General features: G+C 43.7%; 1 protein-coding gene across 2 annotated transcripts in view; it reads left to right on the forward strand.

Moving 5' to 3' along the window:
* Positions 1 to 9,878: 9,878 nt before the first annotated feature.
* The window catches only part of USP42 (ubiquitin specific peptidase 42), a 37,022-nt gene continuing 20,336 nt past the window's right edge, over positions 9,879 to 26,564 (forward strand). For both annotated transcript variants that reach the window (XM_066388402.1, XM_066388403.1), the window contains exons 1-4: positions 9,879 to 9,991; positions 14,211 to 14,460; positions 15,105 to 15,305; positions 24,936 to 25,046. In XM_066388402.1, the coding sequence (XP_066244499.1) occupies positions 14,220 to 14,460; positions 15,105 to 15,305; positions 24,936 to 25,046 (553 nt within the window). In that variant the 5' untranslated portion in view covers positions 9,879 to 9,991; positions 14,211 to 14,219. The remainder of the gene's footprint in view (positions 9,992 to 14,210; positions 14,461 to 15,104; positions 15,306 to 24,935; positions 25,047 to 26,564) is intronic.

Consider the following 26,564-nt stretch of genomic DNA (forward strand, 5'->3'; position numbering starts at 1 on the left):
TCAGTTGACTTTACATACATCTTTTTATTTTTTATTTTTATTTTTTGTATTTTTTTCTAAAGTGAGAAGCAGGGAGGCAGAGAGACAGACTCCCGCAGGTGCCTGACCGGAATCCACCTGGCAGGCCCACCAGGGGGTGATGCTCTGCCCAGCTTGGGCATTGTTCCATTGCAACCTGAGGCATTCTAGCGCCTGAGGCATTCTAGCGCCTGAGGCAGAGGCCATGGAGTCGTCCTCAGTGCCCAGGCCAACTTTGCTCCAAAGGAGCTTTGGCTGTGGGAGGGGAAGAGAGAGACAGAGAGGAAGGAGAGGAGGAGGGGTGGAGAAGCAGATGGGCACTTCTCCTGTGTGCCCTGGCCAGGAATTGAACCTGGGACTTCCACATAGTGGGCTGTCGCTCTACCGCTGAGCCAATCATCCAAGGCTACATACATCTTTTTAAATCATTCAACCTTTTGTACTCCAATTGGGTTTCTATTGATTATATTAATTCTCTCTCCCACCTTATTTTAAAAAATTTTTATTTACTGATTTTAGAAAGGAAGAGAGAAACATCAATTTATTTATTTATTTATTTTTTGTGACACCTTAGTTGTTCATTTATTGCTTTTTCATATGTGCCCTGACTGTGGGTCTCCAGCAGACCAAGTAACCCCCTGTACAAGCCAGCGATCTTGGGTTCAAGCTGGTAAGTTTTGCTCAAACCAGATGAGCCCACGCTCAAGTTGAGGACCTCGGGGTCTAGAACCTGGGTCCTCGGCATCCCAGTCCGGCGCTCTATCCACTGCGCCACCGCCTGGTCAGGCGAAACATCAATTTTTTGTTCCACCCATCCATGCATACATTGGTTGATTCCTGCATGTGCCCCGACTGGGGATGGAACCCAGAAACTTGGTGTATCAGATTGAGGCTCCAACCAATTGAGCTACCGGGCCAGGGCTCTCTCACTTTAGTTTTATTCTTGTTTATTTACACTGGTCCAAAAAACAAGAACCATATTTAATCATTATGGTAAAAGCACATTTTATAGTTTAGATAGACAGGATAGAAATTGTCTTACATTTAAAATGCTATGTCTTTCTTTGTATGAATTAGTTAGCCAGATAAATCTCTACTTAGCAGACATGTTCTCACAACTATTTCGCATTCCTCATTTGAAACCTTACACCAGTTTGCATCGCTGCCCTTGTCTTGGCTTTTCTCTTCTGACTCCCCATGTTCATAAGAATGCTGGAGTCCCCAACTCAACTGAAATTATCACTCTCAGTATCAACATCTGTATGGATGACAACACAATACAAAGTCACTTTGATACAGAGTTCTCACCATTTTTCCAAGAAAGGTGATGAAAATGAAGTATTTATTAGAATAAACACAAAACACTAGCGGTTTGTGCTCTGTGAACTCTCCAAAAACTCCCGATGACCCTGTTTCTTGTATTTTCCACATAATATAAAAGCACAGTATATATTATGCCCAAGAAAATTTAATAGAGTAGGGACCTCCAGGGACAGTCTCTCCCCAGAAACACTGAAAAGCCTGGTGAAAACTGTCAGAATCAACCTTGTCAAAACTCTGGAAAGATATCCCAAGGTTTTTTTTTTAATTATTTTTATTAATTTTTAGAGAGAGAGAGAAAGAAGGGGGAGGGAAGAGCAGGAAGCATCAACTCCCATATGTGCCTTGACCAGGCAAGCCCAGGGTTTTGAATCAGCGACCTCAGCGTTTCCAGGTTGACGCTTTATCCACTGCGCCACCACAGGTCAGGTGATATCCCAAGGTTTACAGCAACTAAGCAAACACTTTACCATGAGAAAGGTCGCTGAAACAGGCCAGGGAAAAGTCCTAGCATTTAAAATTATCTCATCCCCTCCCAGGACAGCAGTGGCCCAGAATTCCCAGCGTGGGCACCTGGTTCAGGAGGAGAGCAGGACTTATCTGGAGGAGTTCTGCTGGTCTGTTGATTTGCCCAGGAGATCCCTGAAGGATGGACACAAGAGGCCTGCAATTGTCCTAACCCAGAGATCTCTAGAGGTAGGGAAACAGCTTTGGCTAGAGGGAGATGCTCCTGGAAAACAGCGAAAGCCAAAGGAACAAGCCTCTGCTGCTCGGGGCAGCAAAATAAAATAAAATAGTTGACACAAACAATAGACATACCTAAAGCCGAGAAGAAAAAGCTGGGGAAGTGAGATACTCTGAAAAAAAGGGGACATTGGGCAACTCCCACATAGACTGAGTAATCTAGAAAGTCATGTGCACGGCCAGGGGTAGATGTGTGCTCGGAAAAGACCTGGTGAGACCATTAGCTTGTGCCGCTGCTGGCCTTGAGGTTCTGCATAAGCAGAAAGGGAAGGCTAAGGCAGAGTTGTGAACAGCCTGGCGAAGTGTTGAGGAAATGCCCCAACACAGAGCCAACCTGCAAAGAACTAGTTCCGCAGATATATCAACCCATATTTCAAGTGCACAATTGCAATAGGGGGCTAGGGGTTGCTATGTTAGACATCACAGGACTTGATCATTATCGGCAGAAAGTGCTCCTTACTGGACAACACTGGCTGAGAGCATGAAGAATGTGGATTCTGCCACTTATTTGCTTGTGTGATTTTTGTGTGTGTGTGAATTTTTTATGCGTTTATTTGAGCCACACTGTCGACAACTGCCAGGAAGCAAAGTCTCAACAGATTGAGAAAGTGCTCCATAGCGTGTGTGATCCCGAACAAGTTCCTCTCCCTTCGCCTCAGTTAACTCTTTTATAAAATGGAAATGCTTATAGAACTTGCTTCATGGGTAGTTGCGAGAGTGAAACAAGTTACCACGTACAAGTCTTCAGAAGTGATGTCTGGCACATAACGGTGAGCAATGACTAATATGATCATGTGCAACCTCCCTTGAGACTTGAGTGAACTATCAGACATTGATTGTCATCTTTCTAGATCAGAGAAACTCTGAGCCCAGTGGTAGCCTCTTCCTTTGCGTCCTTGACGTTGCTCAGCACCTATGTCGTGACCTTTTTCTGATAAAGGTGTGAACTGTTTCCTTCTGGCCGGTACCCATCAAGGTGGATTAGATATTAAGTTCTCCTTTCTTCTCTTAATTTTCTCTGCCCATCTCTCTCTGAGTCTCTCCTCTCTGAGTCGTCCCAGTCCTCATCTGACCTTGCTCATTGCCACTCAATAGGCAGGTTCCGTCTCAAGGTGACTTCTGCTGCAGGGAAACTCTCTGAGCCTCTTCCCCCTCCTTATCTGTCCCCCCATCATGTTTTCTTTTTTTTCTGAAGCTGGAAACGGGGAGAGACAGTCAGACAGACTCCCGCATGCGCCCGACCGGGATCCACCCGGCACGCCCACCAGGGGCAACGCTCTGCCCACCAGGGGGCGATGCTCTGCCCCTCCGGGATGTTGCTGTGCCGCGACCAGAGCCACTCTAGCGCCTGGGGCAGAGGCCAAGGAGCCATCCCCAGTGCCCGGGCCATCTTTGCTCCAATGGAGCCTCGGCTGCGGGAGGGGAAGAGAGAGACAGAGAGGAAGGGGGGGGGGGTGTGGAGAAGCAAATGGGTGCTTCTCCTATGTGCCCTGGCTGGGAATCGAACCCGGGTCCCCCGCATGCCAAGCCGACGCTCTACCGCTGAGCCAACCGGCCAGGGCCCCCCCCACCATGTTTTCTTCCCCCACCCTTCCCTTCTGGAATATTGTCATTAATTGCTTGATTGATGAATACAAAGATCCTGAAAGCGTAAAGAGAACAGGGATGACTTGGGACCTATCTGTCATTTCTCTGTCCCTGACTTCCAGAACAGATGCTAAGGGGATATACGCCGAATGAAGTGCGAACTGTTTGCAGAGAAAGGAGCTACAAAGTGCGGCTCACTGTTGAGTGTATTAATGAATGTTGTTATTTCCCAGATGGACATTCAAAACATTTTATTAAGCATCACAGAAGTCCTGAAAGGTTGAACTGCTTTGCATTCGTAAACTTACTTTAATTTTCATACTCTAGGCATTTTATTAAGTTCCAGAAAGGATCTCTCTGAGATCAATTTTCCTTAAAACCTTTAAAAATCGAAGTGTCACACTCTTCACTCAGAAAGTCTTTCCTACTGCATATATTTCACATTTATTATTTCTTTCTTAATGTTTTGTTTTAGCTCTTCTGATTAAGATTATTTTAATTTTTTCCTAATTCGATATTGCTGGTATATAGATTTCAGCTGACATTTTTATTGTGGTAAGATATGTATGAGATTTACCACATTGACCATTTTCAAATGTATAGTTCACTGGCATTAGGTAAACTCACATTCCATTGATTTTTAAAATATTTATCCTTTAATCAGTCATTTTCCTGAAAACTCTTAAGTGGGTCTCATGTATTTTATTTTTTTAATTTTTTTAAATTTATTTATTTTAGGGGGGGAGAGAGAAAGAGAGAGAGAGAAGGGAGAGGAGCAGGAAGCATCAACTCCCATATGTGCCTTGACCAGGCAAGCCAGGGTTTTGAACCGGCAACCTCAGTGTTTCCAGGTTGACGCTTTATCCACTGCGCCACCAGAGGTCAGGCGGTCTCATGTATTTTCTTTTTCAAATAGATGTATATAATGTGTCAATGAAAATCCGTTTGTCTCCATTCTGATAGAAATATCTTAGGTTTTTTTTGTTTGTTTTTTTACAGATAGAGAGTCAGAAAGAGGGATAAATAGGGACAGACAAGAACAGAGAGAGATGAGAAGCATCATCAGTTTTTCGTTGCGACACCTTAGTTGTTCATTGATTGCTTTCTCATATGTGCCTTGACCGTGGGGCTACAGCAGACCAAGTAACCCCTTGCTCGAGCCAGCGACCTTGAGTCCAAGCTGGTGAGCTTTGCTCAAACCAGATGAGCCCGCGCTCAAGCTGGCGACCTTGGGGTCTCGAACCTGGGTCCTCTGCATCCAAGTCTGACGCTCTATCCACTGTGCGACTGCCTGGTCAGGCTCTATCCCTAATTTACTTGGAAAAAAAATTCCATTTAATTCTTAAGGAGCCATTTCAAGAGTCACCATTTTCATAAAATATCTTCCTAAGTGGCATGTACTTCAGAGTTAAATCCACCCACTGCCTCCTAATGGTTACCTTCCTCATTTGGAACATTGTCACAATGTGGGGTAACAAAGTATATAGAACTCTGTATTCCAAACAAAACGATCCCTGGAAACTAAATGCAGTATCTCCAATGCACAGTTTATTTTGGGTTCTAAGTTAATATTTTGGCAATACATAAAGGAGTGACTTGGGAACTGTCACCTAAAAATAAACTAGGTAGGTCTAAGATTCGGTGAGCATGATTTCAGATTTCCTTCATAGGAGACAGTGGTCCTCAGGAAACCAAATGTATCCTTACCTGAAAACTTTTGGGCTTTCACGTTTTATGTTGGGTTGGTGGGAAGGTGTGCCCCTCATCCATTAGGATAAAGTTGGCTTTGATAAATTAAATGAGCCTTTAATTTCATGAGAGTCCAAAGAAAGACCCAAAGAACCCACAATAAATAAAGCTGGAACTGAAGTTTATACCTAGTCTGTCTCAACACAGCATGCTATAATGACTGCATCTCAGCTCAAGCTTGTAGGGACTGGTTTATTGATGGTGTCATCTGATTGCTCTAAAAGTGACAGGTAGGTTTCGTCTTTCCTCTTCTTCTTCTATCACGCGTGCACGCGCGTGGCAAAATATGGTAGACACTTTTTTTGAATATACTCTGTGACTAATTTTTGGTGTTTATTTCTTTGTTCACTGTGATTATGAGTAAGATCTATAAGAGGTAAGGGGTTTGGTTTATGTTTGCCCAGAGGGGCTTTCAGAGCAAGCATTGACTAAAATATTCTTATTACTACTACATTCTTTTATGGGTGTGGAACTCCAAAGGATGGAGTGGGTAGTGGTGGGATTAGCTGGTACTAGATGAGTTCTTTTTTTGTTTGTTCTTTAGAGACAGAGTCAGAGAGAGGGATAGATAGGGACAGATAGACAGGAACAGAGAGAGATAAGAAGCATCAATCATTAGTTTTTCATTGCGATGCCTTAGTTGTTCATTGATTTCTTTCTCATATGTGCCTTGACCTGTGAGGGGCCTTACATAACAGACCTGAGATGTGACCCCTTGCTGGAGACCAGCCGGACCTTGGGTCCAAGCTGTGAGCTCTGGCTCTAACCATATGAGCGCCGAGCTCAAGCTGGAGACCTCAGGGGCCCTCCTACATCCCAGTCTGATGCTGCTAATCGCACTTGTCAGCCAACGCCTGGTCAGGCACTAGATGAGTTCTTTTTTTTTTTACTTTTATTTATTTATTTATTTATATTTTACCGAGACAGACAGTGAGTCAGAGAGAGGGATAGACAGGGACAGACAGACAGGAATGGAAAGAGATGAGAAGCATCAATCATTAGTTTTTCATTGCGCGTTGCAACACCTTTAGTTGTCCATTGATTGCTTTCTCATATGTGCCTTGACCGCAGGCCTTCAGCAGACCGAGTAAACCCCTTGCTCAAGCCAGCGACCTTGGGTCCAAGCTGGTGGGCTTTTTGCTCAAACCAGATGAGCCCTCACTCAAGCTGGAGACTTTGGGTTCTCGAACCTAGGTCTTCCGCATCTCATTCCGACGCTCTATCCACTGCGCACTACCTGGTCAAGCGAGTTCTTGATCATTAAGTTTGCAGTAGTCCACTGTCAGGATCCATCCACTTTTTGCGGTGGTCAGACTGGTGAATTAAATGGGCACATGACCAAGACCACAGCCCTGCATCCTCTATAACTATGGGCATGGCACAGTTCCACGCCACCCCCACACCCCTGTTACTCTCTTGTCCAGAGAGGGCAGCATCAACCCTTCCACATGGTTTTCTATACAATAAATAGCATGTATTCTGCAAGTCAAGGAACCAATGAGAGGGTTCTGCCAACTGCTAAGACCATTGGGATATTATATTTGGGAACCGGAGAAATGACCAGTATGGGTCCAAGGGGCCCACTGGGGGGCCCAATGTATTACTTGACCCTGTATGTTCATACTTCCTTAGCAAAAAGGGAGCCCTGTGAGTGCTTTAGGTCCCCATCCATCTGCATTAACTTGGACTTTGTACCCAATAACTTGGAACTATCCGACTATTCCTCTTTCCCAGTATATGGTTACCCGAGTACATTAAATGGCCACAGGTCTCTGAGGAAGGATTTGGAGAATCACTTCTGTATACACTTGCCATGAGCCTGGCTTCTCTTTTACTGAATATTGGGTGTTTTGGATCTGAGGAGGACTGTCTAAAGTAAGGAAACTGGAGAGGAGATTGTGACTTCCCACTGGGACAGCTGACCTCAGTCTTCTGCACATCCAGATTTTAAATGTATACCTAAATATTTGATTATATACATAATGACTTTGTTGACTGCACTGTGTTCTGTTAGCCATCTCCATGGACCTCTGAAAGTCAGGAGCCCCCTCTGCCATTCTGACCATGTATGTTCCCTGACCAGGGACAAACTGCAACTTCAGCATGTAAGGAAGACACTCCAACCAACTGAGCTACTCGGCCAGGGCCCCTCACCTCTTCTTTATCAGAGCCCTGGTGGAGGTGACAGAATGAGGAGTCAACCATTCCTCAAGTACTGTTCCTTTTATTTTTTAAGGGAGAGAGAGAGACAGGAAGGGAGAGATGAGAAGCATCAGCTCGTAGTTGCAGCACTTTAGTTATTCATTGATTGCTTCTCATATGTGCCTTTACTGTGGGGCTCTAACCAAGCCAGTGACTCATGGCTCAAGCCAGCAACTTTAGGACATCTTGATGAACCCACGCTGAAGCTGGCGAGCCCATACTCAAGCTGGCAACCTTGGGGGTATGATCCTGAGACCTTAGTGTCCCAGGTCTACACTCTTCACCATGCCACCACTGGTCAGGCCAAGTTGTGTTCCTTTTAAATGAACCTGAGCCTGTCCTCAGACTGCAGGTGACAGTTACTACAGGCTGCCACACAGGAGGCTCTCAGCCTTGTCCGCTTTGCTTCGTATCAATGACTGCCTGAGGCCCGTTATTTTCCCTCTTGAAAGCATCTGTGGCCACCTGATTCCAAAGTTCTTTTTTTATTATTATTATTCATTGATTTTTGCGAGAGAGGAAGAAACAGAGACAGAGAGACAGAGAGGAACATCAATCCATTTCTGTAGGTGCCCTGACCGGAGACTGAACCAGCAACCACTGCAATTCCGGAAGACGCTCTAACCAGCCGAGCTATCCCGCCAGAGATCAAAGTTCTTTTTGTCGCTATTACCCCCACTCCTCAAACTCCAGAGACTGAATAAGACAACGCCATCCCTTCTACCATCTCCCATCCCGACTCCCCCCCAGGTGGGGGTCTTACACCGTCACACAGCTCCCCGTGGCCCACCTGTTATCACCTGAACAGGTGCTCCGCTTCTTAGGACCATTCCTGGTAACTGTCTTCAGCCAGGCTACCCCAGAATCAGGGTTTGAGGCCGAATTCAGGTGCCTGTGATGCATCAAGGGCAGTCTCTGGGGAGAAAGAGAATGAAGGGAAAAGGCAGAGAAAGGAGTTAAGCAAGGTTGTAGCCTCAGTAAGAGAGGAGCTCCCTATGATCCGGCTGGCGCTGCGCAAGACCGGGCACAACTGAAGGCATGGCCTTTCTCAACCTGTGTCAGTGAGTCATTGGTATAGTCTCTAAGGAGGAATGTAGGCATGGTTAACTTTCCCATGAAGCAGCTCCCCTTTGGCCAGAAGGGGTATCAGGAGAAGGGGACGACAGCTGTTGAGTTTTTATCCGTTAACACTCAGAGCAGCTGCGAGGGGGAAGGGCGTGTCAGCCAATGAGGGGATGCGGGTAGGGCTTCACCAGCATCGACTACAGGCTTCTTACGTGCCTGGGGGTCCTCAGAAAATCTAATTTATCCCTGTGTGACACCTTTTCCTCTTGGGTCATGTTAACTACCCAGGTTGGGAGGTGGGGCACTTAAGAATCAACAGGGGGTGGAGAGACTAGAAGGGAAGAGCCAGAAAGAAGCAAGGAGAGAGGAGAACGGGAGGAGGATCAGGGTCACAGCCCCCTGGGCAGGTTGAGTGGATGGGACTTGGGAGTTAAAGGGTTAGGGACGTGAGGAGAAAGAGAGAGAGAGAGAGAGAGAGAGAGAGAGAGAGAGAGGCAGGTTACTGCAGGACGATGCCACAGTCGTTAATCAGAGCAAAGAACCCAAAAGGAGGGAGCAGCTGGAAGTACGGATCTGCCACTCGGGAGCAAGCGCTCGTCTAGTTGCCCCCAAAGACGGTGGAATGCTCGGATTCGAGACGAGCTCGTGACGGCAGTGGCTCGGCCCTTCCCTGGATTCAGGTGTCCTGTATCCAGTACTTCCTGCACCGCCGTTTGTGGAGTCCCACGGCCGGCGGGCGCGCCGCTGGGTCCGCGGTGGCCGACGGGCGAGCGCCGCAGCCGGCGCGGGAAGTCGCACTTGGAAGGTTTCCCCGGAGCCGCGTCCGTTTGAGGGGCGCGGGGAGCCCGCGCGCAGGAGGCACCCGCGCGAGCCAGATCCGGGCGCAGACGCCGAGAGGTCCTCTTGACCTGCCTTAAGTTCCCGCGACAGCGGCCGACCGCTGGGGGAAGGAGCTCACCCGGGCCCGGCCCCGCCAATCAGAGCGCTCCTTCCGCGGCGCCTCCAGTGACGCGCGCCAGCCTGCGCCCGCGGCGCTCCGCCGGCTGCCCCGCCCTCCCGCGCCCGCCTGGCCCGTTAACTGCGCGCCGCGTCTCCTGCGCGACGGCCCCTGGGCGGTGGCGCGTGCGGACGCAGCCTTGGCGCGCCCCCTGGCGGACTGGCGGGGCGCTGCGGGCGCGGCGCTGACCCGGAGGCGGCGGCGGCGGTGCCCGGATGGAGGCACGTCATTGTCCCCCGCCGGGCGGCTGGGCTGTGTGCGGCGGCGGCGGCGGCCGAGGGGGATGGAGCGAGCGCCGAGCCGGGTCAGGTAAGCTCCCGCCTCCTCCCCGCCCGCTGCCGGCCGGCGTGGGGCCCGCGGAGCGCTCCGCTCGCCCCGGCCGTGGCTGGCCGGGCCGTCCCTCTGCCGGCGCGGGCCGCCGGGGGCTGGCGCGGCCCCTCGCCCGCCGCCCTCTCCGCCGCCGCGGGCCGCCGGGGACCCCGCCGCGCCGGGGCAGCGCCTCCGCCGCCGCCGGGCCAGGCCGCTCGGGAGGGGGCGGCGGCCGCGGCGGCGGGGCGCCCCGGGAGCCGGGCTGCGTGGGGAGGCCGGACCCCCTGGTTGCCATGGACACTCCCCTCCCACCCCCACCCGGCCCCGGTCCGCCCCCTGGCCCGGCCGGTGTCCCCGGGGCGGCCTCGCGGGTCCCGCGGCGCCCGGAGTGGGCGTGTGCCGGCCGCGGAGCCGCGTGTCCCCTGGCCGCCCGCCGCCTCCCGCGTGGCCGCCGCCGAGCGCCCCTCCGAGCCCGGACTCGCCTCCCCGCCCCCCTCCCACTCCCAAATAGACAAACTTTCCCCCACGGCGCCCCTCGGCCCACCGCCGGCCGCGCGGGGCCGTCCACCGGGCACCTCCGCCGGGTGTCCGAGCTCCCCACGCCCGCCGGCCGGCTGAGCAGGCGCCCTCCGGGGGAGAGGTGGGGCCGGCCGGTGGGCCCCGGCGGTGCGCCCCTAAAGCGTCTGTATCTCGGGCTTGTGTGCTTTATCTTCGGGACAGAAAGAGCCAACTTACCTGCAAGGGGTCGGGAAGAAGGGATCCGCTTTAGGTATTTGAAATGAAAATTGAAGGGACTGAAGTTTTTACAGTGCAGGACTTGAACCCCGTTATGATGCATGCAGTCGGGATGACTTTTGTTGAATAGTTCTTGTATATTCTGGAAGGCCTTAGGGTTTACTTGTTTATAGGAAAGCCGTTGGTTATTTTAAAGGAAATACACTCAAGTAACAGTGAAACTGGGTGAAGAACTAGGTAACGCCTCTTTTTCGAGGTTACAGCAGTATTATCGGTTCTCATACATTCTTGTGGAGACTCAGAAATATCTTTAAGAGTTGTAAATTTTAAACAGAATTCTACTCTTTCTGACTGTCTTGTTCATTCAAAGTGCATTACCGGATCTGAAGAATCAGTTTCACTTATTTGTTTTTATTTAAGATCAGTTTCACTTTCTTTTCCATGTCATTGAATCAAGTTTTCACTGTTTGGTTTGTAAAGGTTTAAAGTTCAGCTGTTTTGTTGTCTTAGAAATAACTAAAATCAAGGTGTGTCTTCCTAAAGCTTGTAAGAGAGCTTGGATTACACTGTGTATGAAAAAGCGGAGTGTAACAGTTTCTTTTTACATGTATGGATACTACTTCCATGCACGTGGAGTGCACCACTGTTTGAACTGCATATACTTAAAAATAAAAAAGAATAATGCATTCTGGCATTTGGTAGAAGTACTAAGGGAGAAATACCATATAAGAGACTGAGAATTTTAATTCAGACTTTTGAGTAAGAGCAGAGGAAACACAAATGTCAGTTTGTCCCATTCCTCTGCACACATCCAGCCTGATGCTTGTAGTACTTGGTTGTTTTCAAACATGCTTTTGTAACTTGTTTTATATTACCAGAACTTGTTGAGAGAGATTGAAACTTTCCACTGAAATAGTTACTTAAAAGTCTTGAGATTTATAACAGTAATGTTGCAAAGATTTGCTGAAAGTAAATACTGTAACGTAAGGGTATGCATGTAGGTCACACACAACATTGTTGGCTTCTAGAAAGGTTTTCTCTTTGTAGCAGATGGAATTTAGTTTGATGCCTCATGGTTTTAGGGTAAGAATTCTTTGGCTGAGTGCACAAATGAAGATGAATACATGGTTTTGGTTTGCCTCCCCCAAATTATGGTGCTGTATAGTTATTGATGACTGAGTTGTACACATTCCTTAATTTTTTTTCATGTAAGAGTCCCTCCCTCCCTCTCATCAAAAAAGGTAGTTGAGCCAGAAAAGTGGTTTTGTTTGATCATTTGTGAATATTTGTCCTGAAGGGTTATCTGGGGAAAATCAGGTTTTTGCTATTTAACATCATTATTGCTGTTTTGGCTTTCATCCTTTTCCTCTTCTTTACCTTCCTCCTCCTGTTTTGTTTTCTTGTCTCCACACTGTTCCATAATTTCTTTTGGCTCTTTGATGAGGAAAGTGTGCAATTTATTTGGATAATAGGGCTCAAGTTTTCTTCCTGAGTAAAGGTCCAGTATTTTAGATTGATTTTAAATTTTAGTCCAGTTCTTATTTGATGAAAATCTAAATAACGTCTACTCTTCTGTTTTTATGTAAGATTCCAAATAGTTTTTTAAGGTTATAGTTTTTGGGGAAAGATAATCATGCCTTAATTTAAAATTACAGAGGCTTGACTGACCAGGCGGTGGCGCAGTGGATAGCGCATAGGACTGGGATGCGGAAAGACCCGGGTTCGAGACCCTGAGGCCACCAGTTTGAGCGCGGGCTCATCTGATTTGAGCAAAAGCTCACCAGCGTGGACCCAAGGTCGCTGGCTTGAGCAAGGGGTCACTCGGGACTCCGTGGCTCTAAGGCACATACTAGAGAAAGAGTCAATCAAAGGAACAACTAAGGTGTATCACATACGAAAAAACTGATGATTGATGCTTCTCATCTCTCTCTGTTCCTGTCTGTCTGTCCCTATCTATCCCTCTCTGTCTCTGTAAAAAAAAAAAAAAAAAAAAAAAAAAAAAAAAAAAAATTACAGAGGCTTTAGAAAAAAAACCTTATTGTGAGCAGAGAGAACATTGTAACATTTGCTGAGGTGGCAAGTACATGGGTATTTATTATCCTTTCGCTTTATTGAGTAATTTTAAAACAAGTTTTAAAGGCTCTTGTTGCTTCCGAGTTTTTAAAGGATTAAATGAGATACTATGTATAAATCACTCAGCACAAACAACGCTCCTCTTGTTGCTTAACAAACACTGATTACTTCCTATCTCCAGAATTCATTCATTCGTTCAGCACATGTAGGAAGCTCTCTGTGTGCCTGATGAGGGGCACCAGTAAGAACACGATGAAGAGCAGCACGTGAACCTGCTGTGCCCTGTGAATCAGCACAGGGCTGCTGGGCAGCCCTAGGAGAGATTTTAACCCAGTCTTGGGGGAGGAGGTTGTCAAGGAAAGTGTCCCAGAGGAAATGAATTCTGAACCGAGCAGTGGAAGTGTTAACTGACTGGCAGCGGCGGCGGAGGGTGGAAAAGGGGTAAAAAGGAACAATGTGTGCAGGACCCAGACAGAATAGGTGGGAACGGAACGTGGAGAGTGTTCGCAGGGGTTCCTAGGTCAGGCAGTGGCAAAGCTGGGGGTTGTGCTGGGGGCTAGGGCATACCTGAGAGGTTAGCTGCAGAGCAGTGGTATACCAGATCTGGCTGCTACTGGGCAGTTTTGGAAACATTCCTAAAAGTTGTCCATTGACCAGGTTGTTACAGCCAGAACGAACCCCAGTTGGGAATGTTGGACCTGGTGTTTAGTCCCGGTTGCTGACTAGTTTGGGTTATAGTTGGTGGATTTTATAGACTCTGTGCATTCCGTCCAGTCTCTCATAGGCCCGTTATGAAATTGAATAAGTTAATGTATGTTTGGCAATTAACACAATCCCAGCACATAGAAGGTGCTCAATTAGTACCCTAAGATTTAAGATAGAACTCAGATAATTATAATGAAGTAGTTTTCTAACACGTATTTGTGTTCAAGCTTGGTATCAGTAATTGCTAATGGACTTCACTAAAATGTGCCAAATAAATGAGAAAATTTCTCTTCAGAAAAATGTGCTTCAAAGATGAGACTTTCTACACGTTAAGAAAATGCAGTGTATTTCAAACAATGTCTTTTGGACTTTATGCCCAAAATTAGATCTAGATTTTCTCTCTGTGTACTTGAGACTCTCCCCTGAGGAATTCTATATGAATTAAAAATTGAGTTGCATGTGTTAGTGCCTTTCACATTCTAGTTTTAAGCAATAGGGAGAAAATATATAGGTACTTGGTGAATGCATACTGAATGTTCCAAGGAAATCACCACAATCTGAAAAAATACTGTTGCTTTTCTATTTGGATGATTTGTTGGAAAGTAATTAAAAATAGCTAGAATAACTTTCCAAGATCTAATGGTAGAATAAATAGATCACTTTTCTAGTCTTATGAAACAAATCTATGCTTTTTTGTCTTTTGCAGAGTTGAACAATGACCATAGTTGACAAAGCTTCTGAATCTTCAGACCCATCAACCTATCAAAATCAGCCTGGCAGTTCCGAGGCAGTCTCACCTGGAGACATGGATGCAGGCTCTGCCAGCTGGGCTGCTGTGTCTTCATTAAATGATGTTGCAAATCACACACTTTCCTTAGGACCAGTACCTGGTGCTGTAGTTTATTCAAGTTCATCTGTACCTGATAAATCAAAACCATCACCACAAAAGGATCAAGGTATTTTTTAAAAGATAGAATCACTCCCAAGAAATTCTTATATAAATGTCTTCAATGGGTTGGTAAGTTCAGAGGGAGGCTTATTTTGCAAGATACATTGATGGCCACCTGAGTGGCCAGCCAAGTTACATTGTGACCGGCTTCATTTTCCTCTGCTGCTTCCCGAGGGTTAACATGTGCATCATAACATGTTAATGAAACATTTCTTTCATTTCTAATTTGTTGAAGGATAAACTTTATCTTGGTGAGAATTGAGATGAGCAAGAATTTCATTAACTTGTCAATTAACTGTAGTTCCCTAAGCAGGCTTCTGTCTTTTAGAAATTAAAAGATGTTTTTAAAAAATACTGGGTTTTTTAATTGTTTTGTTTTATTTTTGCCAGTTAAACTCATCTGTAGTAATAAAGCTTAAGTTTCTTTTAATTTGTAACCCCATCCCATACTGTCCTTGCAGTTTATTAAAGAAACCAAATCATTTAGCGTTTCCCACACTCTGAATTCTGCCCTTTCTCCCCCATAGTTTTTGTGAGCTGGTGGTAAGATTTAGAGTCATGATTACATTCAGGTTTGATATGTTGCTATTTACTTCAGATTTGTTCTTAATTTTTTTTTTTTTTTTAAATATTTGTTCTTTATTTTTCTAGCCCTAGGTGATGGCATTGCTCCTCCACAAAAAGTACTTTTCCCATCTGAGAAGATTTGTCTTAAGTGGCAACAGACTCATAGAGTTGGAGCTGGGCTCCAGAACTTGGGCAATACCTGCTTTGCCAATGCAGCCCTGCAGTGCTTAACGTACACGCCACCTCTCGCCAATTACATGCTGTCACACGAGCACTCCAAGACATGTACGTGTCCGTGTCGTATTCCGTGCCTGCTCTGGTGGTATACTAACCTACTTTCCTTTTTTTCTCTCTGAAAGGAAAATGAGGAATTAAGCCAAGAAGTCCATGATTGTTAAGAACTTGGTTTATTCTTTTAGAAACCATTCAGGAAGACTTTTTTTTTGTTTATTTGTTTGTTTTTTTAGGAAGTCTCTTAAGATTTGTATTGAGGTTGTATAAGAAGCATTTTGCACCTAATTTGACCTATGAAGTCATTTAAAAGGAAACATTTTATCAGCATGTGGCACTTCTGAATCCTCTGCTGCTTTCTATACTTGCTAAAAAATGTGGCATAAATGTCTGCTGCCAACAGTTTGGGACAAGCAGGATTATAAATCCTGCCTCTTGCCTGGCCTGTGGTGGCACAGTGGAGAACCATTGACCTGGAATGCTGAGGTCGCTGGTTCAAAACCCCGGGCTAGCCTGCTCAAGGCACATACAGGAAGCAACTATTACAAGTTGATGCTTCCCGCTCCTTCCTCTGCCTCTCTCTCTCTCTCTCTCTCTCTCTCTCTCTCTCTTTCTATCTCTCTCTCTCTTTCTTTCTCTCTCTCCTCTCTCTAAAATCAATCAATAAAATATTTTTTAAAAATCCTGCCTCTTGCTTTGGCAGTATAGATTGTTTGGTTGAGCATTGTCTCGTTATGCAAAGATTGCCAGTTTGATTCCTGGTCAGGGCACATACAGAAACAGGCTGACTTTTCTGTCTCTGTCTGCCTGCCTTTCTCTCTGAAATCAGCCAGCCAGCCAGTCAATCCCTCCTGCCTCTTCTGGTCCCATCACACCCCGTGTTATGAGGCTGGATTCACTTGCAGGTTTATAATAAGCCTTAGTGGAGAGGAGCTTCTGATCACTGCCCCCAGCCTCCTGGAAATTCATGCCGGACTTTCCCTTCAGTGTGTGAGAGCTCAGTTTTCAACCTAAAGGTCAGGAAATCAGTGAAAACATGTTACAGTCCTTAATTAGGTGAAAGCCAACTTAGTGGTTGACTAGTGAAATTCAGAATTTAGAGCATACCCCTTTCTTGAGGTTTTGACTTTGTATACATTTTGTAAATATCCTTCATTCTTTGCAAATGAAATCTTCCTGTTCTTTGATCTAAGTTAGGCCTCAGATTTGCATGTATATGTTCAGGTGGGTATTTATTAATTATCAGGGTGAAAAAAAAGCCCCTTGGTTTCTTTTTGAATACTTCTTTACTTAATGGAGAATTTAAACAGGTTCTTTTAAAATATTTTTCCTCCCAAAGAGCAAAATAATGCTTGTAAAGAATTTGGAAAGTACAGAAAAATTTAAAGAAAGCAAAGGAAAATCACCAAGAGTCTTACTGCCTAGAGTTGTGTGTTGTGCCAAAGGGTTTTAAGTTACAGAATGAACGTTCTGTCTGCCCGTGTTTTCTCCCTTTCTTAGTCCATAATTCATTCCCCACAGACGCTTTGCTGTCACTTTTGTGCTTAATGAAAGTAGGGTGTGGAAGAGAACCCAGCACTGGCACCTGGACAGCAAGACAGAGGACCAAGACAAAAGTTCAGAAGATTCCGGTGTTCAGAATTAGGTGCCTGTCTTTTATGCTATTGATAGTTCTCTCTCATCTCTCTGTTTTCCCAGCTTTATTGTGTAGTTGTTATACAGTAAAGTACACATATTTAAAATACACAGTTTGGTGCATTTTGACATTTGTGTACTCCCAGGAAACTATCACCACAATTAAAATGATTAATCTGTTCACCCCCTAAAGTTTCCCAGTCCTGTGACTCACTCTCGTCTACCCTGTCCTCCCCCTACCCCCCCCCCCCCCGCCCCAGGCAACCACTGATAAGCTTTCTGTTTACTGGAGATTTAGCTTGTATTTTCGAGAATGCCATGTAAGTGGCATATTCTTATATGCCTGACTTTGTTGACCCAGCACAGTTATTTCAACATTGTTTCATGTTGCTGCATGTATCAGTACTTAATTGTTATTACTGAGTAGTAATACTTGTAAGGATGTCTTGATGGACATTTGTGTTATTTCTCATTTTGGGCTGTTACAAATTAAGCTGCTATGAACATTTGTAAACAAGTCTTCCGCAAGGACATGTTTTCATTTCTCTTGGGTAAATATCTAGGAATGGAATGGCTTGGCCGTATGGATGTGTGTGCTTAACTTTAAGATACTTTCAAACTGTTTCCCAAAGGGATTGTGGTATTTTACATTCCCACCAGCAGTCAATGAAAATTTCATTTGCTCTGTATCTCACCTAATACTTGGTGTGGTCAGTCTTTCCAGTTTTTGCCATTTTAGTAGTTATGTTGTGATACCTTACTGTAGCTTTAATTTGTACTTCTTGAATGAATAATGTTGAACCTCTTTCTATATGGTTATTTGCCATCCATAGATTTGCTTTGCAGAGGCACCTATTTATATCTTTTGCCTAATTTAAAGTTGGTTCATTTTCTTTCTTTTCATTTTTTTTTAGAGAGAGACAGATTGAGAGAAAGAGAGACACAGATGGAAGGGAGAGAGATGATGAGAAGCATCGACTCATAGCTGCATCACTTTAGTTGTTTATTGATTGCTTCTTATATGTGCCTTGACTGGGGGGAGGGGAGCTCAAGCAGAGCCAGTGACCCCTAGCTCGGCTGATGACCTTTGGACTCAAGCCAGAGACCATGGGATCATGTCCTTGATCCCACTCTCAAGCTGGTGCGCCTGCACTCAAGCCAGATGAACCTGAGCTCAATCCTGTAACCACGGGGTTTCGAACCTGGGTCCTCCACATCCCAGCTCATTGCTCTATCCACTGTGCCACCACCAGTCAGGCAAAAATTGTTTATTTTCTAATTGTTCAGTTTTGAGAGTTCTTTATATTATCTGGAGAGAAGTCCTTTATTAGACACGTAATTTGCCAAAATATTATCTCCCAGTCTGGAGAAAATATTCTTTTCACACTACCTTTTGAAAATCACATTTTTAGTTTTGAAGAATTCCACTTCATTATTTTTTCTCTGTATCAGTTGTGCTGTAGGTGTTGTATTAAGAAATCTGCCTAACTAGAGGTCACAAAGATTTTCTCTTAATTTTCTTCTAGAAGTTCTATAGTTTATCTTTTATATTTAAGTATTACCCATTTTGAGTTAATTTTTGTTTATGGTGTGAAGAATGGATCGAAGTTCATATTTTTCAGTATGGATGTTCAACTTTTCCAGCACTATTTATTAAAAAGATAGTCCTTTCTCTACTTGTCTTTTCACTTTTGTCAAAAATCACTTGGCCATATGCATATGGCTCTATTTCTGGACTCTATTGTTACAGTGATCCACTGTTTATCTTAACACCTTAACACAGTGTCTTGATTACTATATATTTAGGTTTTGAAATCAGGTAAGTTCTTCAACTTTGTTCTTCTTTTTCAAAGTTGTTTTGGCCATTCTTGGTCCTTTGCATTTCTAAATGAATTTTGGAACCAATTTGTCAATTTCTTTGTGGAGTTTTGATTGGGGTTGTGTTGAATCAGTAAGTCAATTTGGGATAAATTGATATCTAAACAATATGTCTTACCTACAAATAAAAGTATGCCTCTCCATTTATTGAGGTGATCTCTAATTTTTCTTATCAATGTTGTGTAGTTTTCAGCATACAAATATATGTACATTTTAAATATTTTTAAAAATATTTTATTCATTTTAGAGAGGGGAGAGAAAGAAAGAGATGGGGGGAGGAGCAGGAAGCATCATTCCCATATGTGCCTTAACCAGGCAAGCCCAGGGTTTCAAACCAGCGACCTCAGTGTTCCAGGTCAATGCTTTATCCACTGCGCCCCCACAGGTCAGGCAGAATGTGCACATTTTAAATCAGATTTCTCCTTAAGGTTTGTTTTTTCTTTTTGAAAAGCTATTATAAATGGTAATGTTTTTGAATTTCAGTTTCTGATTGTTTATTGCTAAAATATAGAAATGAAATTGATTTTTGCAGGATAATCTTATATCCTGCAGCCTTGTTAAACTCACCTATTACTTCCAGTAGTGTTTTTTAAAAAGGAATTCTTAAGATTTTATGTAGAGACAGTCATTTGGTCTGTGAATAAGGAAAATTGTAGTTCTTTAATTTCTAGTCTGTGTGTGCTTTATTTTTTCTTGCTGTACTGTAGTGCACTGGCCAGGACCTCCATTTCAGGGCTAAGTGGGTGTGGTAAGAATCAACATCTGCGCCTCTTGATCTTCAGAGACCAGCAGTTAGTCTTTTACCTTTAAGTGTGATGTTAGCAATTGTTTTTTTGTAGACGCCCTTTACCATGTTCAGTGTCTGTCTGATTGTCAAGCCGAACTTGTATTCCTGAGATGAGCCCCACTTGGTCATGATATATTTTCCATGTGTCATTGGATTTGCTAAAATTGTATGTTAACAAGGGATGTCGGGTTTATAGTTTCTTTACTATGGTGCCTTTGTCTGGTTTTGGCACCATGGATGGGTTTTATTCCCTTCTGTCTCCTATAGAATTGGTACTATTTCTTCCCCAAATGTTTTTATCAATGAAGTAATCTAGGTCTGGGAGTTTTCTCCCGTGTAGGTTTTTAACTAGATATAGACATTTTTAAATTATTCGTTTTTTCATCAGGGACTTTGGTAGTTTGTGTCTTTTTAAAATTTTTTTTATTATTTTATTTTTTTAAAGATTTTATTTATTCATTATAGAGAGGGAAGAGAGAGAGAGAGAGAGAGAGAGAGAGAGAAGGGGGGAGGAGCAGGAAGCATCAACTCCCATATGTGCCTTGACCAGGCAAGCCCAGAGTTTTGAACTGGCAACCTCAGCGTTTCCAGGTTGACGCTTTATCCACTGCGCCACCACAGGTCAGGCGGTAGTTTGTGTCTTTAGAGTAATTTTTCTTAGTTATTGACTGTATTGGCATAAAAGTGTTCATGTTTTCTTATTATCCTTTTGATTTTGTTAGGCTCTATAGTGATTTTCTCTCTCCTGGTAATTTGTATCTCCCTATCTTTCTTCCTGATCTGATTAGGGTTCTATTCCTTTTAACTGATCTTCCCAAAGAACTAGCTCTTGGTTTCACTGTTTTGTTTTCTGTTTCATTGACGTTTGTTAGTATTTCTATTTATTTATTATTATTTTTTTACAGAGACAGAGAGTCAGAGAGAGGGATAGACAGGGACAAACAGACAGGAACGGAGAGACGAGAAGCATCAATCATTAGTTTTTCGTTGCATGTTTGAATACCTTAGCTGTTCATTGATTGCTTTCTCACATATGTCCTGACCAAGGGCCTTCAGCAGACCAAGTAACCCCCCACTCGAGCCAGTGATCTTGGCCTCAAGCCAGTGAGCTTTTGCTCCAACCAGATGAGCCTACGCCCAAGTTGGAGACCTCAGGGTCTCGAACCTGGGTCTTCCACATCCCAGTCCGACGCTCTATCCACTGTGCCACTGCCCGGTCAGGCTATTTATTTTTAAATATTTTATTTATTGATTTTATGGGGAAGGGGTGGGGAATGAGAAGTATCAACTCATAGTTGCTTCACTCTAGTTGTTCACTGGTTACTTGTCATATGTGCCTTGACCAGGCAAGCCCAGGGTTTCAAACCGGCCACTTCAGCGTTCCAGGTCGACACTATCCACTGCACCGTCACAGGTCAGGCTGTTACTATTTTTATTGTTCACTTTCTCCTGCTTGCTTTGGATTTAATGTGTTCTGTTCTAGTTTTTTTTTTTTTTAAGATTTCATGTATTGATTTTAGAGAGGGGAAGGGCTAGAACAGGGGAGCAAGAAGTATCAGCTAATAGCTGCTTCACTTTAGTTGTTCATTGATTGCTTGCCATAGGTGCCTTGACTGGGCAAGCTCAGGGCTTCGAACCAGCGACCTCAGCAGTCCAGGTCAGTGCTCCATCCACTGCGCTACTACAGGCATGGCTGCTTAGGTCATTTGACTTGAGATTTTTTTCATCTTTCCAATATAAGTATTTAATGCTATAAATTTTTCTTTAAGTGCCGCTTTAGTTGCATTCCAAACATTTTGACATGTTGTACATTGATTTTCACTCAGTTCAGAATACTTTCTCATTGCCCTTGGGATTATTTAGAGGCATGTTTAGTTGCCAAATGTTTGGATATTTTCCAGAAATTATCCTGTTACTGATTTTGAGTTTAATTCCATTGTGGTCAGAGACTATATTTTTTATTGTTTGAATCCTTTCAATCTTGAGGCTTGTTTTATGCACCAGAACACAGTCTAGCTTGCTAAATGTTCCATGTGTACTTAATAAAGATGTATATTCTTTTAAGTATGTTGGTGTTTCTATAAATGCCAGTTCTGTTTAGATAGTTGTTAATGTGGTTGATGTGATCTTCCATGTACTTAGTGCTTTTCTGTCTACGTGTTCTATGAAGTTTTGAGAGAGGGATGTTGAAATAAAATGTATTTGTGAATCTGTTTCTCCTTTCTGTTCTGTTTTGCTTCAGGAAGGGAGAGAGAGGGGGAAGGGAAGCATTTTTTTTTCTACTCAGTCATACATTTTTTGGTTGCTTCCCCTGTGTGCCTTGACCAGGGATCGAACCTGCAACCTTATTGTTTCGGGATGATATTCTTAAATGACTAAGTTAACCAGCCGGGGACTGAGTCATGTTTTCAAATCTACATTTAAAAATTTTTTTTCGCTGATTTGAGAGAGAAAGAGGGAGGGAAGAGAGTACCATCAACTCCACTTAGTTCCATTCATTTGTGCACCCATTGGTTGCTTCTCATGTGGGCCCTGAACGGGGATTGAACCCATGTTCTCCACTCGCCACATGATGCTCTATCCACTGAGCAACCTGGCCAGGTCCTATATCTGTTTTCTTAATCTGGGTCTTTTGGGCATACTTAGAACATTTACACTTAAAATGATTATTGATATATTAGGACCTAATTCTGCCAGTTGATATTTTGCTTTGTGTTCTTTGTTTTTCAATTGTTTCCTTATCCCTTCGTTCCTATGGGTTACTTGAATGTTTTTAAGAATTCCCATTTGGCCTGACCAGGTGGTGGTGTAGTGGATAGAGCATCAGACTGGGACGCAGAGGACCCAGGTTCAAAACCCTGAAGTCGCCAGCTTGAGTGTGGGCTCATCCGCCTTGAGCATAGATTACTGACTTGAGCCCAAGGTCACTGGCTTGAGCAAGGGATCACTCACTCTGCTGCAGCCCCCTGGGCAAAGCACATAAGAGAAAGCAATCAATGAACAACTAAGGTGCTGCAACAAAAAATTGATGCTTCTCATCTCTCTCCCTTCCTGTCTGTCTCTCTCTCTGATTCTCTGTCAAAAAATATATATTCCCATTTGACTTATTGGTGATGTTTCTGAGTGTATCTCTGTGTAGTCTGTTTTGTGGTTGCTGTAGGTTTACAATATATATATTGCAGTCTACTGGTGTTGCCGCTTTACTAATTCAAGGGAAGTGTAGCAGCCTTACCTTCTACCTCCCTTTACTCTTCCCTAGTTACCATATAATTAAATATTTTCTACATATACTTAGAACCATATCAAACAATGTTGTAGTTTCTGTTTCAACTGTCACATAATTTAGAGAACTCCAGAAAAAAGAAGCCTGTTTCTTCTTCCTGTTAAGTGGCCTGAGATGACCTCTGAAAAGGGTTCACTATTCACTTGACCCAGAAAACCCCACAAAACCATGCACATCAAGAGGTTCCAATCTCTGTGTTCATTTAAGAGTACGTGTGAAACTGCCCAGGTCAGGAAGTGTACGCATATCCGAAAAGCTACCAAGTATCTGAAAGATATCACTTGATAGAAGCCATGTGTGCCTTTTCATTATTACAGTGATGTAGCTGGTAGGTGTGCCTGGGCCAAACAGTAGGCTGGAAGCAGGGTTTCTTGCCCCCCGTGCAGGAGTCCCGGGTTCGATTCCCGGCCAGGGCACACAGGAGAAGCGCCCATCTGATTCTCCACCCCTCCTCCCTCTCCTTCCTCTCTGTCTCTCTCTTCCCTCCGGCAGCCAAGACTCCATTGGAGCAAAGTTGGCCCGGGGGCGCTGAGATGGCTCTGTGGCCTCTGCCTCAGGTGCTAGAATGGCTGGGGTTGCAACAGAGCGACGCCTCAGATGGGGCAGAACATTGCCCCCTGGTGGGCATGCCGGGTGGATCTCAGTCAGGCGCATGCGGGAGTCTGTCTGACTGCTCCCCCTTTCCAGCTTCAGAAAAATACACACAAAAAAAAGGCTATTATATTTGCTTATATTTTTGATTATTGTGATTTTTCTTCCTTCTTTATGTTCCATTTCTTTTTTAAAGATTACTGGGGGTGGTTTTTGTATAGAGAACTTAACTTTAGTCCTTCTTTTAGGGTAAGTCTGCCGGTGACAAATTCTCTTAGCTTTGCTTCATCTGAGAATATTGATTTTACCTTCATTTCTAAAGAACATTTTCACTGGGTATAGGATTCTGGGTTAACAGTCCTTTTCTTTCAACATTTGAAAGTTATTGTACCACTTCCTCTGGCCTCCATGGTTTTTGATGTGAAAGCCACTATCATTCAAATGATTTATCTCCTAGAGGTAAGATGGTGTTTTTTGTCTTTAGTTTTCAGAAATTTAATTGTGATGTGTCTTGGCATAGATTTATTTATTTATTTATTTACTCACTCTGTTTGGGGATTGCTCAGTTTCTTAAATCTAGAGATGTATATCTTTTGCCGAATTTGGGAAATTTATTTTTATTATTTTTTATTATTAAGTGAGAGGAGGGGAAGCAGAGAGACAGACTTCTGCATGCACCCCAACCAGGATCCATCTGCCAAGCCTCCTAGGGGGCGATGCTCTGCCCATCTAGGACCATTGCTCCGCTGCTTGGCAACTAAGCTCTTCTTAGTGCCTAAGGCGAGACCATGGAGCCATCGTCAGTGGGGCCAACTCACTCCAGTCGAGCCATGGCTTGTTTTCCAGTTTCTGAGCAGAAACTGTGTAAGAAAGTGTTTCTCAACCTTAGTACTGTTGATTTTTGGGACCAGGCAATTCTCTGTTCTAGGGCTGTCCTGTGCTTCTTTGGATGTATAGCAGCATTTGTGGCCTCTACCACTAGATGCAAAGTAGCACCACATAATCATGAGCTAAGAATGGTTTTCAAGCTTAAAAAAGTTGTATAAACAAAAAAGCAGCAACAGAGACCACCATATGTGGCCAACAAAGTCAACCATTTACAGAAAGATTTCCCACTCCCAGTATGGGACACATTCTTATACTGTCTGAGGCAAATGGTAGTGAGAGAAAAAAAATCCTTGTTTCTCCAGTATTGTAAGTAGTTAAGAACACAGGCTTTGAAATTAGAGCATGATTTGATTATTATGTCCGTCAGTTATTAACTGACATGGAGCAGATTTTTTACTCAGAGCTTCAGTTTCCTCTGTTGTAAAGTGGAACCAGTATATATTTATCACTTAGGTTTTGGGAGAATTAAATAAAAATGAACAAAAGTATACGGTTCAATGCTTTATATGTGGTAGCTGTACCTGTTACTTCTTTATGAGTGTGCCCCTTAGGTATAATATCTCTTGATGTATATAGAGTCATGTTTTACTAATTTTGAGGATTATTATCTGTTATCTTTCAGGTCATGCAGAAGGATTTTGTATGATGTGTACAATGCAAGCACACATTACCCAGGCACTCAGTAATCCTGGGGACGTTATTAAACCAATGTTTGTCATTAATGAGATGCGGCGTAAGTATCATTTATAGTTGTTTATATTATTATTTATGAACTAATTGGTCTCAATGGCCTAACTGAAAAAGATGAGCCCTTGTGTATTACAAAAACATTTTATCATACATGAAGATGCCTTTAATTAATAAATTTTTCATAAAACATTTACTACTTAAACACATTTTGAAACTTTAAAGCAAAAGATGACAATTTAAAAATACAGTGTTCAAGCCTGACCTGTGGTGGCGCAGTGGATAAAGCATCAACCTGGAACGCTGAGGTCGCCGGTTCAGAACCCTGGGCTTGCCTGGTCAAGGCACATATGAGAGTTGATGCTTCCTGCTCCTCCTCCCTTCTCTCTCTCTCCCCTCTCTAAAATGAATTTTAAACGCGATTAGATAGATATATAGATATATATATGGTCTACTGGAAAGTTCTGTTCATTTTTGGAATAAAACAAAATACAAATTTTTTTTACCGTCAATAAACTTTATTAAATAATATAATTGCCATTCTTATTAATGATTTCTTGCCAGCGTGAGGGCAATTTGTATATCCCATTTTTGAAAAATGTTTTATCTTTTGATGTGAAAAATTGAACCAGTGCTTGTTTGATATTTTCTTCATTTTTGAATTCTTTGCCCTTCAAAAAATTTTGTAAGGACAAAAACAAGTGATAGTCGGAGGGTGCTAAGTCCGGGGAATATGGTGGATGCAACAGACATGCTTCTGTAGCATTTCTTCCTTGTTGAAATTCGTAAAAATTACAGTGGCATAAATGAACTTTATCAGTAGCCATGGGTACACTATCGCTTCACACATAAGACTAACGTGAATCAACTTTGTTTTAGTTAATTTGCTACGTCAGTATGTATACATTAAGTGATAAAAATAGAGAGGCACACATGCGCCAAATAAACATGTGCTTACGTATTGAAACTTGTAATAGAAACGGACAGAACTTTCCGGTAGACCATATATATATGTTTATTATATGTATATATATGTTTAAAAATAAAAAAATAAAGTGTTTAATAAAAATAAGTTTTATAATAAAAGCAAATTAAAACATTCTTAACTCCCCCCCTGCAGATATTTGGATGTCTATACTGAGTAATACTAACTCTAATATTGTCCCATAAGTTTCCTTTAATTGTTTTGAATTAGTTTTGGGGTTATTTATTTATTTATTTTTCTGAAGTGAGAAGCAGGGAGGCAGACAGACTTCCATATGTGCCTGACTGGGATCCACCCAGCATGCCCACCAGGGGACGATGCTCTGCCCATCTGGGGCGTTGCTCCATTGCAACCGGAGCCATTCTAGCACCTGAAGTTGAAGCCATGGAGTCATCCTCAGAGCCCGGGCCAACTTTGCTCCAGTGAGCCTTGGCTGCAGGAAGGGAAGAGAGAGACAGAAGGAAAGGAGAGGGGGAAGGGTGGAGAAGCAGATGGGCGCTCTCCTGTGTGCCCTGGTCAGGAATCGAACCCGGGACTTTCACACAGTGGGCCGTTGCTGTTTTGAATTAGTTTTAATTC

This window comes from Saccopteryx leptura, chromosome 6, assembly GCF_036850995.1.
Source record: "Saccopteryx leptura isolate mSacLep1 chromosome 6, mSacLep1_pri_phased_curated, whole genome shotgun sequence".
Taxonomy (NCBI): Eukaryota; Metazoa; Chordata; class Mammalia; order Chiroptera; family Emballonuridae; genus Saccopteryx; species Saccopteryx leptura.